This window comes from Saimiri boliviensis, chromosome 4 (assembly GCF_048565385.1).
Source record: "Saimiri boliviensis isolate mSaiBol1 chromosome 4, mSaiBol1.pri, whole genome shotgun sequence".
NCBI classification, from domain to species: domain Eukaryota; kingdom Metazoa; phylum Chordata; class Mammalia; order Primates; family Cebidae; genus Saimiri; species Saimiri boliviensis.
In genome coordinates, this window is record NC_133452.1 from 138,957,274 (window position 1) to 138,976,519 (window position 19,246).

The 19,246-nt window shown below is 39.6% G+C and overlaps 1 protein-coding gene across 3 annotated transcripts in view; it reads right to left on the reverse strand.

The window, feature by feature from the left end:
* EXOC2 (exocyst complex component 2) overlaps positions 1-19,246 on the reverse strand; it is a 216,493-nt gene that overhangs the window by 80,178 nt on the left and 117,069 nt on the right. For all 3 annotated transcript variants that reach the window (XM_039462698.2, XM_074398378.1, XM_074398379.1), the window contains exons 12-17: positions 18,375-18,500; positions 13,934-14,058; positions 6,272-6,337; positions 5,952-6,109; positions 5,432-5,553; positions 4,164-4,225 (exon numbers count right to left, since the gene is read on the reverse strand). In XM_039462698.2, the coding sequence (XP_039318632.2) occupies positions 4,164-4,225; positions 5,432-5,553; positions 5,952-6,109; positions 6,272-6,337; positions 13,934-14,058; positions 18,375-18,500 (659 nt within the window). The remainder of the gene's footprint in view (positions 1-4,163; positions 4,226-5,431; positions 5,554-5,951; positions 6,110-6,271; positions 6,338-13,933; positions 14,059-18,374; positions 18,501-19,246) is intronic.

Here is a 19,246-nt window from a genome sequence, read left to right on the forward strand (position 1 = left end):
AATCTGAAATTCAACTGTGGGCAATTAAATGTTGATGTCTGGCTGGGCACAGTGACTCATGCCTGTAATCCGAGCACTCTGGGAGGCCGAGGCAAGTACACTGCTTGAGGTCAGGAGTTCAAGACCAGCCTGGCCAACATGATGAAACGCATCTCTACTAAAAATGCAAAAAAATTAGCTGGGTGTGCTGGCGCGTGTCTGTAGTCCCAGCTACTCAGGAGGCTGAGGCAGAAGAATCACTTGAACCAGGGAGGCAGACGTTGCCGTGAGCCGAGATTGCATACTGCACTCCAGCCTGGGCAACAGAGCAAGACTCTTGCTCAAACAAAATAAAAATAATAAATAAACAAATAAATGTACGTTGATGCTCATGTGTGGTTATTTAGATTTCTTCTATTAAATCTGAACTCAACTTTCTTATTAATTTTATTTTCATACTCATACTAATATAGTGAGTGGATACAGAATACTAGAAGGTTCAATGAGTGCTTTCAGTTGAACTGGGGGTAGGTGATAGTCTAAACGTTCACTATTTCTTTTATCGCAAAAGAAAGAAATAGGCCTATCTCTGTGTATTGTCAGTGAGTCATCCAATTTAGCTGATTGTCGAGTTATCACAAATCATTCCACTTCTTCTGAAAGAAGAAAATTCTAAGAATCTCAGAATTATCCAAATTGAGAAAAGGCAGAAATCATTTTCAACATGAGAAGAAAACAGGATGCTTTCAAGTGAGCTGTTTCAGAGCCCTGAAGCGAAGCTCTAAACAGAGAGAATGCCTCAGCTGAGGGACAGTCACAGGAAGGTAGTCCTTGAACCTGACGCCATTAATGGGATAAGCAGCATTTTCCTATCCCAGTCACAAGGGAAGAAAAAAGTTTTCTTCTCTCAAACAAATGGGATTGGTACTAAGGAAATGTTAAGAAAATATACATTTTCTTATTTTGGGTATGTGATAAGATGTTAGGGTTATACAATTTAAATCATTGTTCAAAGTCTAAGAATTTTATATACATACTGTGTTAAAATACTAATACTCCAAGCTGGAATCTAGACTTGTGCTCTAAGCATCGGTTCACCTTTTCTCTTAAGAGGTCCATGAGGAATAGCTAAAAAACTGACCCAGTGTTATCAGGTTTATCGTGGTAGGACATTTCATCAAGGACATCTGGCTAGACAATGTCTTGGCTGACTCCAGACGTGCTATTTCCTAGGGCTCATTCATTTGCAAAGTGCACTGGGCGTCAGTTATCTCATCCCTGCCGATGGTTATGTGGCTTGTGTATGAGATCAAACATGAAATTAGTTATTTTATGGTTGCAGTTGCACTGGTATAGTTAAACTTTAAAAATAAACTACAAAGAGATTTCTGCAATTTCTGCAGCAACTATTTCAGAGCATTTTCACAGAGGCTGATGTATCACAATCAGGCAAATGGCTACTCCTGAGGTCTGGAGGCTTCTAGGAAAGCACACACGGGCTGACCATGTGTATCTGAGGCACTGACCTGAAGAAGGACCTGAAGCCAATCCCTGTTTTATGGCTCAGAGTTATTGAATTTACGGGAGATTTTAAAAATCAGGCGTAGAGCCTTGACAGCAGACTCTGTTTTCTCAAATTGAACATGTAATATTTTTCATTTGCACATGACTGACTTGAGGCACGTATGTCTAACCAGCCTGCGCCTATTTTATCTTGGGCAAATGATTCCGTGGATGGTGGCCCAATGACCCCTTTTGGACTGTCTTCAAGCTTGCTATGATAATTAGGATAGGTTTATATAAAAGAGCTCTGAAAACAGTAAACATTCTTTATGTTTGTCCAGAGCATTGCAGTTTACTAGGTGCTTTAGTCCACAGAATCTCATTGCATCCTAACCCACATCATAGTGAAGACATATTCTGCTCTTTGTCTACAAACTAAGACCCTAGGTTCAGACAGACTACATGGCTTCTTTAGGACAGCATGGAGAATTGAACTAGGCTCTGACTCCAAATCAAGTGCAATAAATTTTCCCTTCGTACCAGTGCTGTCCAATAGATGTATAATGTTAGCCACAAACATAAGCCACGTAAGAAATTTTAGATTTTCCAGTAATCACATTTTAAAAAGATTTTAAAAATAAAGTAATAAAGTCAATTTTCATATGATCTATTTAATGCAATCTATCAAATATTATTATCTCCCATGTAGTCAATATAAAAAGTGGGGATGGTTTACATTGTCTTTTTGTGCAGATGGTGCAGGTCTATACCTTTCTCTAAAGATTTAGTGTGAAGGAGAATTAGCTATAGACTAGTTTCTATTTAATTACAAATAATTGTGACAAACAGAGACCCAATCAATTAAATTTTTCTCTCTTCTTTTTTTTTTGAGATGGAGTTTTGCTCTTGTTGCCTAGGCAACAAGAGAGAGTACAGTGGTGCAGTCTTGGCTCACTGCAACCTCCTAGGTTCAAATGATTCTCCTGTCTTGGCCTCCCGAGTAGCTGAGATTACAGCATGCAGGACCGTGCCCGGCTAATTTTTGTATTTTTAGTAGAGATGAGGTTTCTCCATGTTGGTCAGGCTGGTCTTGAACTCCTAACCTCAGGTGATCTATCAGCCTCAGCTTCCCAAAGTGCTGGGATTACAGGTGTGAGCCACCACAACAGGCCTGATTTTATAAAAATATTTTATAAAATAGTCTATAAAATAAAATTATAATTGACTTATTAAAAATAAACTTCTCTAACTCATTTAAATCATGATTTAAGCATGATTTAATTTGCAAAAAAACTGTTAGTAAGCATTGCTTTTCTAAATCACCTTATTATATACAAAGTAAGGTACAAAAATATGATGTATTTATAATAACTTTAGAATCTTGAACTTTGGAAGAACAGAATGAGTCAAAAATTCCCCAGCCCCTAGAAGAAGATCACCTATGAGAAGTACAGTCAGCCGTTCATGCCCATGGGCTCTGCATCTGTGAATTCCACCAATGGTAGAACTGGCAGGATAGAGAGTCCAAGAATACAGAAAGCCAACTTTTAGGGGCTTGAGAATAAAGGGATCTGGAAGAAACCCTCACCAAGGATACCAAGGGACGACTATACAGAAATTCAAGGAAATGTAAAAATATTATGCAGGATCATTGTTTCTTGACAGCCTGACTCATCACTGGTTTGTAAATCTGGGCAAGTCATGACCATTTCATTCTAGTTTCCTTATCTAAGGCAGAAACTGGTAGTTCTACATTTGCTATCCTTTTTTCTTAATAAGGTAAGATAGAAAACAGGAGCAGCCATGTGTTCTCCCAGACTCTGTTGCTGACAGTGACAGGCACAGAATGTGTTCCGACCAATCAGAGGAGAGTTGTAAGCTGTGGCTCCTGGGAAGGGACTGGCCTTTCTTCCTGACAGCAGCCAGGTCATGAGTGACCATGAGGCCAGCCTGTGTAGAAGCCAGTGTGAAGGGTCACAGGGAAGAAGGACAGAGGCAGCCCTGGGCACTGACTACATGACCAGGCTGCCAGGTCACTGTGAGAGACAGAAGTCTCTGCCTGGTGAAAGCTACTGGGACATTTCAGCCGCTGCCTGGGCATCGCCACTGGCACAGTCATGATGAAAAATACATCACAAAAAGAAAACAGCATTCCATTGAGCACCTGTGAGATAAGTGTGAAAACCCAAGAAATCACAAAGATGATTTTCAAACCTAAAAGTCCCAGCTGAGAAGATGAAGAGTCTAGAAACAGGTCACAGTTGGCTGCCTGGCCTGTGAATGTATCTGCTGTGGTCTGTGGTGGTTGTTTTTGTTTGTTTGGTTTGGTTTGGCTTCAGAGCCACCAACAGCATCTCTTCTATCCTGCTTTTCTGAAAAGCTTAAGTTGTTGAGTAATTTAGAATTAAGCATATTCTATTTTTTAAAAAGTAATTCAAACAAAAATAGTAAGTTATACAGGATGAAAAAGGTCAACTCTATAAGAAACTCACTGTTTTCATTAATTGTTTAATATTTATGGTTAGTGTTAAGCAAAAATGTCTCTGAGAATAAAAAACGTTAAGAATTTATATTTCTATTTACAGTTGCAACATATGAAGCATATGGTCCTTATTAATACGATAAACCGTTGATTTTAAATATATACTACTGACTAGTAATGGAAAACAATTTAAACTTACTAGAGAAGTCAGTCCTTCATTATCAACAATCCAGTCTTCTTTTTCAGCTAATCTCTTTATTTCTATATGAAAACAAGCACACAAATACTTTTTATTATAATTATCTCACTAAATTTTATACAGATTAAAAATTTATACAGGTTATGATTTTTAATTGTTTTATGTAGGTTTGTAAAAACTTGGTGAAAGCTGGCAAGAATATGATTTTGATAGACTTGAGGATTTAAGTACATATTGTTCTCTGGATTATTCTAATGAGATACTAATTAAATAAAAGGTTCTACTGCAAAGTCGAATTTGGGGAATTCTAGGTTAGATTTAATGACTACTTGAGACAACGATTTATTACTTATTCAGGATTCTTCACAACACTAGATATGTACAATATAAGCCATATAGTAATTTTTTTCCTAAAATTTCTGATGAATAATTTGGATGACTTTTGAATCCCATACATTGCTGACAAGGGCAGTTATGATTCTCACTTGGGTAAGGGAATGCCACCTGCTCAAACCTTCAGGACTGAGCAGGTTCAGGTTCCTAGGTGAGGAGGTGAGAAACTAAGAGGGAATGGCCAACTTCTCACCTGGGTTCCACTCCCTTCCTATTTGCACAGTGTATCACCCACCAATTTTGTAGGGATGTAAGCTTCCTACCCAAAAATACTGGCAGTAGATAGTAATGGCCTGTGCCATTTTAGCCGTGTTCTTGACTGTTTTTGAAAAAATTTAATAACCCAACAGCTGCTTTGTAAAGAAAAGCTTTATCGTTTTTTTATAATTTTATGTAGAGAATTCTGAAAAATTTATAAAGCATGAAGAAAACAAGAATCATCCATAACTTCTAAAATCCAGAGAAGCAATGCTAAGAGACAAATCAATGTCCTTTGACTGGACATCGATTTCTATAAATTAAAATTTAAAACAATACATCCACATATTTTCAAAACTGAGATGAGACTTTACATACATTTTATATCCTATGTCTTCTACTTAACAGCTGTCATAAGAATGTTCTTGCATCTTTAAACATTTTCAAGTATATCCATTTTAGTTTCTGCATGGTCTTAATTCTCAACTAAACTGACTTGAAAATACATCACAAAAAGAGAAAGGAGTCCATTGAGCAGCTAGAAGTAAGATGAACTAATATATTCAAATTTCCAGAAGAGTAATTTCCTCTTATTTTCAAGGATTTGGAAGCTGAAAGGAGGTGGCATATTCAGATAATCATTGTACAGTAAAGGTCACCAACTTTTCTAAACACACCTTCCGCTGTGTGCTGCAATGTGACCATTACGCAACGTACTCGGAGATCCAAAATGAGATCCTGGATGGTCTGTAAAAGGTCGTTAGGAATTTCAAGGGCAGTCAACGATTCATGAGTAAGCCTGTGAACAAACACAACCAAACGAAGGTGAGCAGAGTGGGATGGCAAAGCAATTCCTAGAATCACTTTCGCTGTATAATCACTCTTCATGCAGCTTACACGCTACAGCATGAGGCTGAAAACAGAAACAGATCACAACAGGGATTGTACGATAACAGTAATACTGAGTAAAACAGAGAAGATGTATAACAGTAGAATATTCTCCTCCGACATAAAACACCAGGAATGCTGAGAAGCTTAGCTGTCAAATAACCAACAGGAAACAGTGGGGGCAAAAGGACAAGGAGAAGAAAAGGAATTCCTTCACTGAACGTATTAAAAATATTCCATACTGAGTATGCTTTTTCCAAAACTAAAAAACCAATGTACCCCTTTTTCTGAGAATGTGTCCATATTCACCTGACGGTCTGGACGGCATGAGCGAGCCACTGTCCGGAGAGCTCGCACTTCACCTCCCAGCCTCCGTACTGCTTGGCTTCCCCATCCCGGATGCTGAGGGGGAGCAGCGCTCCGCGGGTTAGCTTCACCAGCGAGTGCATTACTTCCTGAATCATTTTCTAGAAAACCAGGAACAAGCACAACAGCACTAAAATGTCATTAATCAGATGACAGTAACTAAAAGATGGTGCCTGGGCAATAACGGATGTCTTGAACACAAAATGAGAAATGAAAAACCATCCCCTGTAAAAATGTCTACACACTTACTATCCCTTACTCACCTTAAAATCATTTTGTCTTTGCCTTACATTCTTTGATCTTTCCATCTGGCCTGACTTCTCAGCAGTCTTAAAAATTAAAAAACAAAATAAAACATATTAGAAATAATTTATAAAAATAAATGTTTTAGCACTTGTACATGAAGAGAACGTTCAATATGGTTATAAATTGATTAAAAGGAATGCTTATAGCATAATCTATGTTTCTGATTAAAGAATGATTAATTAGAAAATCTTCCTTATTCTAATGAGAAGTCCCATAAATGAATCTAAGAATTAAGTTGAAACTACCAATTTTATAGGTGAATTTCATATACCATTTTCATCAACAATTTCAGTATCATACCCAGGATAACACTGTCCACTTCATTTCTCATTAGCTAGTAAAGAAACCAAAGGAAGCCTAATCTGAAATCTGTCATTTTATTTTTAAAATACTATAAACTATAGCTCTTCCTTCAGAGATTCTCAGTGCGATTTAGGAGAAAATACATTCTTCCTTCTAGAATTAATTTTTGTTTACTGAGATAACTCACGTTTTTGTCCAATATTTCTTTCTCCTTAACGTATGGAAAACTATATTGACTAAAAGAGAAACCTATTCAATTGGATTTCAATTAACTTTTTATTAACACATTTTCTAACTAAATATTATTATATAAAATGACCCAGAAGGACAGGCCTAGGAAACTTTCTAAATAAGAAACATTAGCAAAATTATATAATGTAAAATAAAATTGACACATCCTTTACATAATGCAAAAGTTAACCTTTATGGTTAAAACCTCATGCATCATTGGTTAATGCATGACAAGTCAAGACCTTTCAAGTTAAGAACAGGTGCACTGTAAATGATCATGATACTGACTTTATGTTAATTTTAAAATACAAGCAATATTATGTGCATGTACATATATTTATTTCTTTATAAGCTACAAAAGCTGCATGTAGAGTTAGTTTATATAATGAACATATTGACGTAAGTAACATATGGGTTAGGACTGTTGGGTGTTTTCAACAAAACTATCAGACACATCTGACAAAAATATGGGCAGCACATGCATAGATAAATATCCTTCAAACTCTAGTTTATATTCATTTTAAAATTTTATATTAAACTATGTAACTTTTATCATTTTCTTTCTTTCTTTTTTTTTCCTTTATTTTTTTTTTTTATTTTTCAGATGGAGTTTTACTCTTGTTGCCCACACTGGAGTGCAATCGTGCAACCTCAGCTCACTACAACCAGGTTCAAGTGATCCTCCTGTCTCAGCCTCCTGAGTAGCTGGGATTACAGGTGCCTGCCACCACACCCAGCTAGTTTTTGGTATTTTCAGTAGAGAAGGGGCTTCACCATGTTGGCCAGGCTGGTCTCAAACTCCTGACCTCAGGTGATCCTCCTGCCTCAGCCTCCCAAAGTGCTGGAATTACAGGTGTGAGCCACTGCGCCCAGCCTATCATTTTTTTCTTTATAGAAATATATTTTTGTCTTAAAGAATTAAAGGTATGTATAAAAACTAAACCTGCAATTCACCTCAATAATCATTCAAAAAGCTAACTCCTGAGTTCATTGGTCAATGACACTCAGAATTCTTTGTACAGCAGGGTTTAACACATACATTGCTTTTTCCTTTATGTTTAAGACAAGTGAGAAGGAACTTACAGTAAGAAGGAATGAGAGGGGCCAGCGAGCATGGCCAGCCAGCAGGATGCTGCGGTGGTCCAGGTGAGCACAGGCATGCTCAGACAGCAGCAGGTAAGCCCAGGTGACTGAGACAGCCCACCTGAGGAAGAACCAGCTGCCGTGGGTACTGCAGTGAGGAAAGACACATGCCCAGAGAGACTCCCACCTAAGTTGCACCTGCTTGGGTAACACCAGTGGCTCTGAATGTCTGCTCAGCTGCTTTCTGAAAGTCCGGTGTGATGATCAGAATTAGAACAGTGTTGGTGATACGGGGTACGGGCATAGAGCAAATGAATGCCCTGGTCACTGAGGTGACAGAGCTCTTCTCTACATGTTGCAGTTTGTTAGGTCTTAGGCTTGGGCACTTTTTTTTCTTTTCTGTCTATACTGTCTAGTGTGTTCCTGTGGCTTCAAATATCATTTCTACCTAATGCCTTCCAAATCTCTACCTCCAGCCCAAATACCTCCTCTCTGACCCAGATGTGAATCTTGAATAACTCCCAGGAATCTCAATCTACCGTATCATCAATGGAAATCTGAAACTTCCTCCAAGCACTCTGTTCCTCAGGTCTTTCTGGCTTGGTAAATGCACTCTTGCTCACTCAGGAGCCCACTGGGAGTAACACTGCAATCCTTCTCTTCTCTCCCTCACCTTAACACCACTTCCAAAACATAAGCAAACCTACCAACTGCTCTCCAACATCCACTGATGAAGGCTTCATCCAAGCTACCAGTTTCCTGCCTCTCCCCTACATTTGTCCCCATCAATTCATCGCAAACATGCAACCAAGGTGTGTTTTTTAAAACTGGAAAGCTGGTCTGTTCCCTGCCCTATGGCCTGGGATAAAGCCGCTGACAGCTAAGCCTGTCCCTCCCAACCCTCCCACTGCTCAGAAACGCTTCTGCCCATCGGGGCTTCCTTCTTTTTCAGATATGCCAAGCTGTTCTCCTGGTGTTGTGGGCATCCTTCTTGCTGCCTAGGGCCTGCTTCCCCCTATCCTGTGTGGTTTTGTCCTTATCCTGTGCCACGTGTCGGTTTCAGTATCACCTCCAGGGAGAGGCCTTTCCTGACTTCCATCCCACTGCTGATATTCTATCTTACAAACCTATTTGTTTCTTTTATAGCTCTTACTAGAATTTTTAAAATAATAATTTAAAAAATTATTTTGGTTCTGTCTCTAGAAGAGGAAAGGTCATGCTTATTTTGGTCACTGTTTTATTTATATTGCAGATATGTATGTAAATTTGTGTGTATGCCTACATATTGAGTATGTACACATGTGTTTATATGCATGTTATATATTACGTTGCCATATATGTATACACATGTGTACATGGTGTAGTGTGTCTGTTGTGTGTGCATGCATATATGTGTGCATATATTATGTGTGCATGCATGCATGTGTATCTCAGTACCTGGTACCTGGTGAATAATCACCTAGGTTTAGGGTTCTCCCAGACCTTCTTGAATATACTTTAAAAAGGGTAACTGCCCTGAATACTCCGGGTCCTGACATGAGAGTGGCCCTGGGAGGCAGATCGGCCAGGCGTAACCCTATGAAATGCTTCTTTCAAACCTAACAGGCTCAATTCTTCTCCTGGAGATGTAAGGTGTCAGCAAATGGGATAGGCAGAGGTTGGAGAGCTTTGTGTGAAGGTTGGGGCTTGAGAGGACTGCTCTGCTTGATGAATTCAGAGACTGCTGCAGAGCCCAGCACCTACTAGAATGTCAGGAGCTGTCTTTGTTAAGGCCCTCGTCATGGTTAATTTTGTGTCATCTTGGCTGGGCCACAGGGTGCTGCTGGACATTTGGTGCAACATTACTCTGGGTTAGATTAACATGTGCACTGTGCATAGCAGAGCCTCTCCTGGATGTGGTTAAGCCTCACTCAATCAGTTGAATGACCAGCACAAAAGAGCTGATCCTCTCATGAGTTAGAGGCCTCCTCCTGTCTGACTGCCTTCAGGCTGGGACACTGGGCTTTATCTGCCTTCATAGTTGAATTGAAACATCTGCTCTCCTTAGGTCTCAAGCCGGCTGACAATCGAACTGGAACTTAACAGCATCAGCCATCCAGCTGGGCAACACATCCTGCAGACCCTTGGGGCTTGTCATTTTCCATAATGACACGTGGCAACCCTTTACAATAAATCTCTTCATGTTTGTGTGTGTGACTGCAGGTATATGCATACACACCCCCTATTGGTTCTGTTGCCCGGGGGGCACCCTGACTCATGTAGACTTGCTCCACCGTGCTCCAGAGGGAGGCACATGCCAGTACAAAAATACAAGTGTCTGAGTGTCAAAGGGCGTCTCCTCTGCTTATACTCTCCACAGTACCGGACGCCAAACTTTGCACATAGTAGGACTGTGCAATGGGAAGATTACTTCATAGTCTTTTGTTCTATTACATATTTTTAATTCAAAGAAAAGAGTGAGAATTGGTTGTTAAATAATATGCAAAAATTAAGGCTAAATTCTCCCAGAACAATTTTGCCCAAACAGGTATGCATGAGTGGATGATGGAACCTACCGGAGGGTAATTTTGTAAAATCCAGGACTTTTCTCCAAACATATGAAAAGTAGAGGGGGAGGGGGTTAGTTGTGGGGCAGACCCCTTTCAGTTGTTACTTATTGTTTTAATTTAATAGAGTTAATTATCTCCAACACAATGGATTATGTAGTTTACCCTGTTTTTAAAAGAAAATCTAATTTTGGAATGTGTGATGCATTTTAATTACATATGTGGAGATGTAACTTTTTAAAATGCTGACTTAATATTTAACAATTATTTGAATGTTTTAAAGATTTTTATCTAAAAATACACTATCTATTTAAAATATATCTAAAGGTGAGATCTTAACCTACTATTAACCATTTCGTTAACTAGAAACCTTAACTCTTTCCTGCACACACAGACCAAAACTACTTTGTGGTGAGAGTAACGGCTGGATTTCACTGTTTTGATTCACATTTGTTACTTCACATGGTCTTCATTGGTTTGAAGAACTGACTATTTTTAAAACTGTTGGAAACTTCATCTACATTTTTAACGGATGGGCTCTTAATATGAGATAGTTTTATAACAAGAAAAATAAGAAAATACAAGTAAATTGTGTTTAAAAAGTATCTAGCTTTCTTGCATGAGATTAAATAGCTATCAAAAGCCTCAGAACTCTTCCCAGTATTAACTGAATCCAGCGTCTGGATTTCACCTGCAGACAGGCAAAGGGAGCATGCACCCCTAGCTCCTTTGCTCCTTCCTACAGCCCTGCGCTTTCCTCTAGCTTTTCAGAAGAGGGCACATGGTTTCAGAACATGCCCAAATCTGCAGAGAAAATTACATGTAATTAATAATTATTGCGATAAGCCAGGCGTCCCCAAACTACGGCCCGCGGGCCGCATGCGGCCTCCTGAGGCCATTTATCCGGCCCCCCGCCGCATTTCAGGAAGGGGCACCTCTTTCATTGGCGGTCAGTGAGAGGAGCACAGTATGTGGCGGCCCTCCAACGGTCTGAGGGACAGTGAACTGGCCCCTTGTGTAAAAGTTTGGGGACGCCTGCTATAAGCTTTCAAGTTTATAAACATAAATAGGTAGAAATCATAGGCATATCCAATTCAGCACAACCAGTTAAGAGTCATTTCTTCATTTCAACATTAATGTTCATGAGTTCTGAAGTAGATCATTTATTTTTCATCTACGACCAAATATTTCATTTATATGTTTGGTATATAATTATGTATAATCTGTAAAAAAGCTCCCTGTTCACTAAAATATCCTAGGACAAAAATTCTTCGGAATTTTATGTCTCGAAAAGACTCCATGGAAGGCGACTACTGCCCATGTGTGGTGGGCAACCTGTGGGAACTGATGCATATGAGGGACATTTCATTCCACTTGGCTGGAAACAAACACCGTGGTTTAAAACCTGTGTCCTGAAAGACTAATTCTTTAGATGAGTTGATTCATCTTGACATTATTCGATTCTATTCCAGCAGTTCATCAGTTTACTGTTTTCTAATGTTACAAAATTTTGTTCACTGATAGGCCGATGAGATTTCAATGGTGGAAATACTGGAATAAATTTCATTCCAAATAAGAAGAAGAAACTCTTACTTATCTGTCCGACATTATTATAAGCACTTAACTTAAACTAACTCATTGAATTCTCAAACCAGTCCTATAAAAGTAGGTGCAGAGAAGTAATCTGCCTAAGGCCACAGTTAGTAAGTTATAGGCATTGGATATTTCCATTATGCTCCTAGTGTTCTGTGCGAAAACCTATGAATGCTGCCTGTGCAAAGGCATGACAGGGAAGCATTTCATCTTTCCTGCCTGCATGAACAATTTGGTTTAGGAACAGAGCAGTCACGGAGAGAAAGCTGGTGCCTACAGTGCCACTACTGTCATTGTATAGAAGGCAAGGGACCCAATGCTGAGATTCAAAGAGACACAAACTGATGGTGACACAAACAAAAGCAGAGTATTGGAAAAACTTATCAGGACAAAACTGAAATGAAAGCATTCTCTTCCTAAGCCAGCAATAAGCAACTCTCATGTACACAGACCTGTGAAACCTGACATTTGTTTTATGGAAGAACTTCTCTGTATAGCTAACTTTTCAATAGAGTTCATGCATAACTAACAAAGAAAAGAAAGTTATATATTGCTTTAATATTTGAATGTTAACTTTATATAATCCACAAAGTAACTGAATACTGAAATTAAAGGAAAAAATGCATTGATAAGTCTTGCTTACAAGATTGGCTTTCCTGCACTAAGGAGTTTGTGTTCATGCATTACACATTTCTGTTTTTGGTCAATTTCATGCATTAGAAAACCAACCATTCATATAAACAAGGCTGCAGGAATCCAGTGGGTTTGCAACACAGATAGTAGGCACTTGGAGTTAAAATATACAAAGAAAAAAGTTCCAGAGCACATCTCTATTTCCCTAATATCAGCATGAATTTATGTCCATGGTCAAATCAGACTCCAAAGACACCCAAGGTGCTCTGACACTTAGCCACTTTCTGCCAAGAAGGGGAGGTCTTAAACCACAAAGGCTGTGCCTTTGAGCAAAAAAAACAAAAAACGGTTTTAGCCTTTGTCCATGTCCACTTTTTGTGTTGCCAAGTCAAAAAGAAGCAGAAAGGAGCCTTTACCCTGAGAAGACACCTATCTCCTCTAGAGCTCTTGGCGTAGAGAGTGCTCCTGCAGAGACATGAAATAGAGTTGTCTTCTGAGTCTTCCAGGTAGGGTGCCCTGGGCAACTGGACAAATGGCATTGGAATCTACATCCAGGAGCTGGAGGCCTTACTTGAGGTGAGGTTAGAAAGTAACAAACGAGGCTGGCTTCCATGTGCCACACACAACAGTAAGAGTCATTCCTTCATGTTCATGTGTTCTATGCTACAATCATAATATGATGAAGATACTAAGCATCAATAAATGTGTGGCTACAGAAGATGGACGACAGGCTTATAAAAACTTCCGTAGGCTGATAATAATGGGGCTAGATTGCAGAATCTTTAAATTCTTTCCAAAGGAAACTGCATATTCTATGGATTACGTTGTTCTGGATGCAGGCTGCTGAGGTGTTATCCTTGTTTCATCATTGGTTCACAGTCCACCACACATCACCCAGAATTTGGCCTGACTGGCATTATCTCAATTTGGAGTCCCTGAAAACAGTTGAAGCTTTCTTTTTTCTTTAATTCCCTATCTCATTTAATCCCTACAACTACTTGTTAAGATAGATGCTCAGACTATTCTCCTTTTGCACATGAGGAAAAGTGACTAGTTTGAGGTCATATAGCTACTAAGTGAGAGGGCTTTATAACACTTTAATCTTAAACTATGACGACAGTTATAGATGCTGGGCCACTACATTTAAAAAAAATCACTTAAATCGAACATTTTTAAGACCAGAAATGCACAGTGACTCAGCTCCATCTCTAGTTGAGCCCATATACACACCTCACTGAAGAGGCTTCCATTAACATAGGAGATCCAGAGCTTCCAGAAGTTAGGCAGCTGGCTTAAGACAAGCTTGGTCAATTTTTCAACAAAGGCCACCCTGTGGGGAGTTTTATATCTCCACGCTAAGAGGGAAAAGAAGAAAATAGCATCATTATACTTTTGAATCAAGAATATATCTTCAAGCATACTGCTATCCCCTCTGTGCACCTCCGAAAACTCAAACATGCATTAGCAATAGCCTGAGTCTGTGTGGAAGCTTGTGGCTCATTTAGCTGACATTGGCAATGGTGCACTCAGCCAGATACCCCCACTTTTCTCCTTGCCAGAGGGCAAGGAAGAGTAACCCCACCATCACAGCTGACCAGCAGGCCAGGGCGAGGGACCAGGTGGCCACACCTCAGCACTGGGAGGGCTACCTAGAGGAAGTGGCTTTGACTTGTCAGCCCTGTCTTCTGGATAGTATATGTCTCTTCCAAAAGTCATGCCTTCCAACAGCAAAGGTAGGCAAAGCCAAGGGCTGCTCTACAGCCAGTTGTGAAATTCCAGCTACTATCAGCCTGTGAGAAATGCTGTCATACACCCTAGGAGGTGAGAAAGCCGGAAGGAATCCAGTTGTCACAAGGAAACATTCAAGCGCAATTACATACTAAATAACCCCGTCTATAATACAGAAATTTAAAAAAAAAAATAGAAATGCGGAAACTTCTTTGGTTATACATTATTTAACACAGTTACTGCAGTAATTGGGAAATAAGGGCTTAGACTTCTTGTGAGAAGAATAGGTTCATGGGAATAAAGCAAGTGTAGAGATTCAGGACCCACTCACCATCTCCTCTGTCCCTCCTTTTTTTTTTTTTTTAAACCCCTGGGGCCATGCCTTCACCCTGTTCCCTCCTGCCTGCCTCCTGCCTCACAATCCCCTAGTTGGCCGCAGCAGGGGCACTGCGGAGTCCACCCTGCCCAGTCCACAACACAGCCATGCAGCCACGCTGCGGATCAGGCTCTAACTCCTACTCAGCAACTTTAGGAGCAGGTCAGCCTCCCATAAGAACTTTTACTCCCTCAGCCAGGCAAACCGCTAGCTTCCTTTCCAAATACCCCCAGGCAAAAGGATTTGCTGTTGTTATTCCAGTGAAGGAGGGGCAAATTCTATAAATTATATTAATAAAATTTAAAATAATTTTATTAACAAATGATTTAATAATTTAAATAGTAATCTGACCAGGTAATGCATGGTTAGAAAATAACATGTGAAAGGTACACAGTGAAAAGTCTACTTCTGCCCTTCCACTCCCATAAGCCCAGTTCCCAGCCAGAAGAAACCACTGTCACTTGTTTCTCGTGACTCTTACTGAAATACTTTTTAAATATACGAGCAAATATAAATTTGTTTTTCCCCCTTCCAACTGTTCTTTACATATTTTTGGTTTTTACACAAATGAAAGCATACCAAACACACTCTTCTGAAGCTTAACTTTTTCCATTTAGCAGTGGATCCTGGAGTTCTTCCGTATTCAAATATAAGGCGCTTCCTCTTTTTCTCCCCACAGTTACATGGCCTTTCACATTTTGGATGTATCATAATTTCACAAGTTCCCTTGCAATGGATAAGGCTATCTTTGGTCTTTTGCAATTAAAATTAATGTTTCAACCAGTAACTGTACACCTATATCATTTAGCACATGCTCAAGTGTAAGCACAGAATAAAATTCCAGAACAAGAACTGCTGGGAAAAAGAGCATACATAGTTGTAATTTTGATAGATTTATGGGATTACCCTCTAAAGGGGTTATTTACACTAGTTCCACCAATTACATCTGCAAGTAGTGGCCTCACCAATCAACAACTAATACAGAAAACCCAAAACAAAATGATCAACACCAAGCATTTTTGCCAACCTCATATCTCACTGTAGTGTTAGGCTATCTCTCTTTTTCTTATTGTGAGGTTAGTGTCTATTCACATACATATGAACCACTGAGACTTCCTCTATGTATCCTGTAGAGCCTCTTTATTTATTAGGCATATTAGCCCTTTGTCTATGCTAGAAGTCGCGGAAAAAGTTTTAAATTCATTTTCACAGGTGTGAAAGGAATGGTTCTTAAGGTCACGTTGTAAACTTTGATTTATTCATTCAGTCAATATTTATTGAGGATCAACCATGTGCTCATCATGCAGCTCCACAGGATCAAAACTCACTCAGAATGCTGAACAAGGCAGACTCTACCCTTTACAGCTTAGAATCTAACAGAACAGTCAAATAACCAGGTGAATGCATCATGATGATATTCTGAGGTTAGTGGGTTCCATCTGGAGACAGCAGTGACAGACTCTTCTTTCCAACAGGAATTGATAACGCCTGTTTTCCAGATGGCAGGGCACAGGCCACAGCCAGCTGTGTCAAGGTCCATTGACAAGGTGAAAAACAGGACAAGAAAATCTAAAAATTGAAGCACTGAAAGTTTGCCTTTGACTGATTTGGATGTTTTGTCCCCAGCAAATCTCATGTTGAAATGTGATCCCCAACATTGGAGGAGGGTTATGGGGGCAGGTCCCTCATGAATGGCTTGGTGTCCTCCTTGCAATGTTGAGTGAGTTCTTGCTCTATTAGTTTACACAAGATCCAGCTGTTTCACCCATTCCCCATTTGACCCAAGAACAGTGTTGTCTCTAATCCTAATGGAAGACCATACACATTTCTATTACATTAGGATTAGAGACGAGTTCTAGTTAGAAATAATTCTGAGAACAGATTTTTTGTTGTTTGTTTGTTTGAGTAGGGATCTCACTCTGTCATCAGGCTGGAGTGTGGTGGCGTGATCTCGGCTCACTGCAACTCCACCTCTGGGTTCAAGAGATTCTCCTGCCTCAGCCTCCCAAGTAGCTGAGACTATAGATGTACGCCATCATGCCCAGCTAATTTTTTGTATTTTTAGTAAACACAGGGTTTTGCCATGTTGGCCAGGATAGTCTCGATCTCTTGACCTTGTGATCTGCCTGCCTTGGCCTCCCAAAGTGCTGGGATTACAGGCTTGCGCCACTGTACCTGGCCCCAGGAACAGATTTTATACTTTGTTTTCACGCTGAAAAATCAGTGAGATTTACTTCAGCCTCAAAGAGCATGTTCATGTAAAATTAAGTGAGTGCTGGCAGTAAGCTGCACGTTTTTTCCCTAAACGGAAAATGGGTTAAAAGAACCTGGTATCTCCATCCTCTCCCTTACTCTCTCTCTCCTGCCATGTGACACACTGGCTCCCCTTTTGCCTTCTGCCATGATTGGAAGCTTCCTGAAGCCTCCTAGAAGCAGGTGCCAGCACCATGCTCCCCATACAGCCTGCAGAACTGTGAGCCAATAAACCTCTTTTCTTTATAAGTTTCCCAGCCTCAGAGTTCCTTTATCGCAACACAAACAGACTAACACAGCTTTATATGGCAGCAAATGGATTCTTACACAGTATCTTTCTCAGAATAATGTTTCAAAAGATCTCAACTCCTCTGTGCAATTACAATGAACATTACATAATGTTAGATGCCACCTCATAGAATGTAGGAGCAAATGGTTCTCATATAACATTGTTTATTCTAACATTTGGTGAGCTGGGAGAGGAACAGGAATTGGACAAGAAGGAGCACCAACAGTACAGAAGCCCTTCATTTAGTACAAATGAATCATCTAATTTTAAGGTGTTCTTATGATGAACATTCATTTATAATAATAAAACCTTAGAAAAATTCAGTACTTCAATGCTTGTGAGAATAATGTAAAACATTTTAAAACAACTTTAGAGGTATCTGAATTTAATATAAGGTAAGGTATTTCCATTACTCTATTTAAGTTTCTTAAATCTGTTATTGATATCGCAAAAGGCTCATGACTAGTGGCATCTAATTTGGTGCATGAAAGCATGATAGTCGATCATATTGTATCTCAAATAGGGAAAGAGTTCCAGAAAGTTCAGAAATGCAATATACTTAAAATTTTAGATGCTTCATCTTAGGAAAAAGTATTTGTAATTATTTTATGTTTAATTAACAACCAATCCCTCTTTCCAAACCAAAGTTAAATTTCATCAAAAAAGATATGCTGAAAGAAATTACTTTTGTTGCAAATTCCATCTTAATAAAGTTCTCACAGAATTTTTTTCTGTGGCACTTTAAAAAAATTCAACCACAGAAAAAGTAAAACCAGACTTGAAGTAAATATGTTGAATAAACACTGATCTGCACCCAATGACTTAATTAAAAATCAAACAGCATTTCTTTAAATGTCAAATATATTTTAATTATTAAATTACTGGGTAGTTACTGTTACAAGCAAAAGAGGTGATGGCTGATAGTACTCAGAAACAACACAAATTGGGGAATTTTCCAAAAGAATGTTTGAAATTACACAAGTACAAATTTAAAAGACCCACTGGCAGTGGAGGGAGATACTTACTGTCGTCTCGACCAGACTGAAAGCTGCTGCCTCTCTTCAGGGACGCTGTCTGACCGAGATGGCCCAACACAGAGGGACGGGTATCATTATCGAGATCCAACATGGGACTGTGCAGGCCTGGGCTACCTGGGAAAGAAAGGAGGGATTTCCGTATGCTCTACATGCTCTTGGCTTAGTTGATTTAATGGACTGCTCCTCTGAGGCTATTTCTTGCTCAACTGCTGCACTCTTAAATATAAAACAAAAACTATATTCTCTAAATAGACTTTAAAAGTCATTCCCAGCTCAGCAAAACTGTAGGGTGGTGGGAAGATGATGCTATAAACACAAAAATTAGCAAGAAAAATCATATTTTGTAAAACAACTTTTGGCACTATAAAAAAATCATGGAATTTGAACTCTTCTGTTCCTTTAAATGCGGCCAACTTACACATTTTTGCAGCATAAATCTTCTCTGACTTCTCCCTTAATATCACACTATACATTTTTAATCTCCAAAACCCACCATTTGTTTCTTGGACACGTGGGATTTCACCCCCTATTGCTATTCTTGATGCCAAGTCACCTAGTGTTGTTCCTTTTCACCTCACACTTCATATTCCAGAAGTCAGAACATTCTACTACTGTTAAGAAACGGCCGGGCGCGGTGGCTCAAGCCTGTAATCCCAGCACTTGGGGAGGCCGAGGCGGGTGGATCATGAGGTCAAGAGATCGAGACCATCCTGGTCAACATGGTGAAACCCCGTCTTTACTAAAAATACAAAAAATTAGCTGGGCATGGTGGCGCGTGCCTGTAATCCCAGCTACTCGGGAGGCTGAGGCAGGAGAATTGCCTGAACCCAGGAGACGGAGGTTGCGGTGAGCCGAATCAC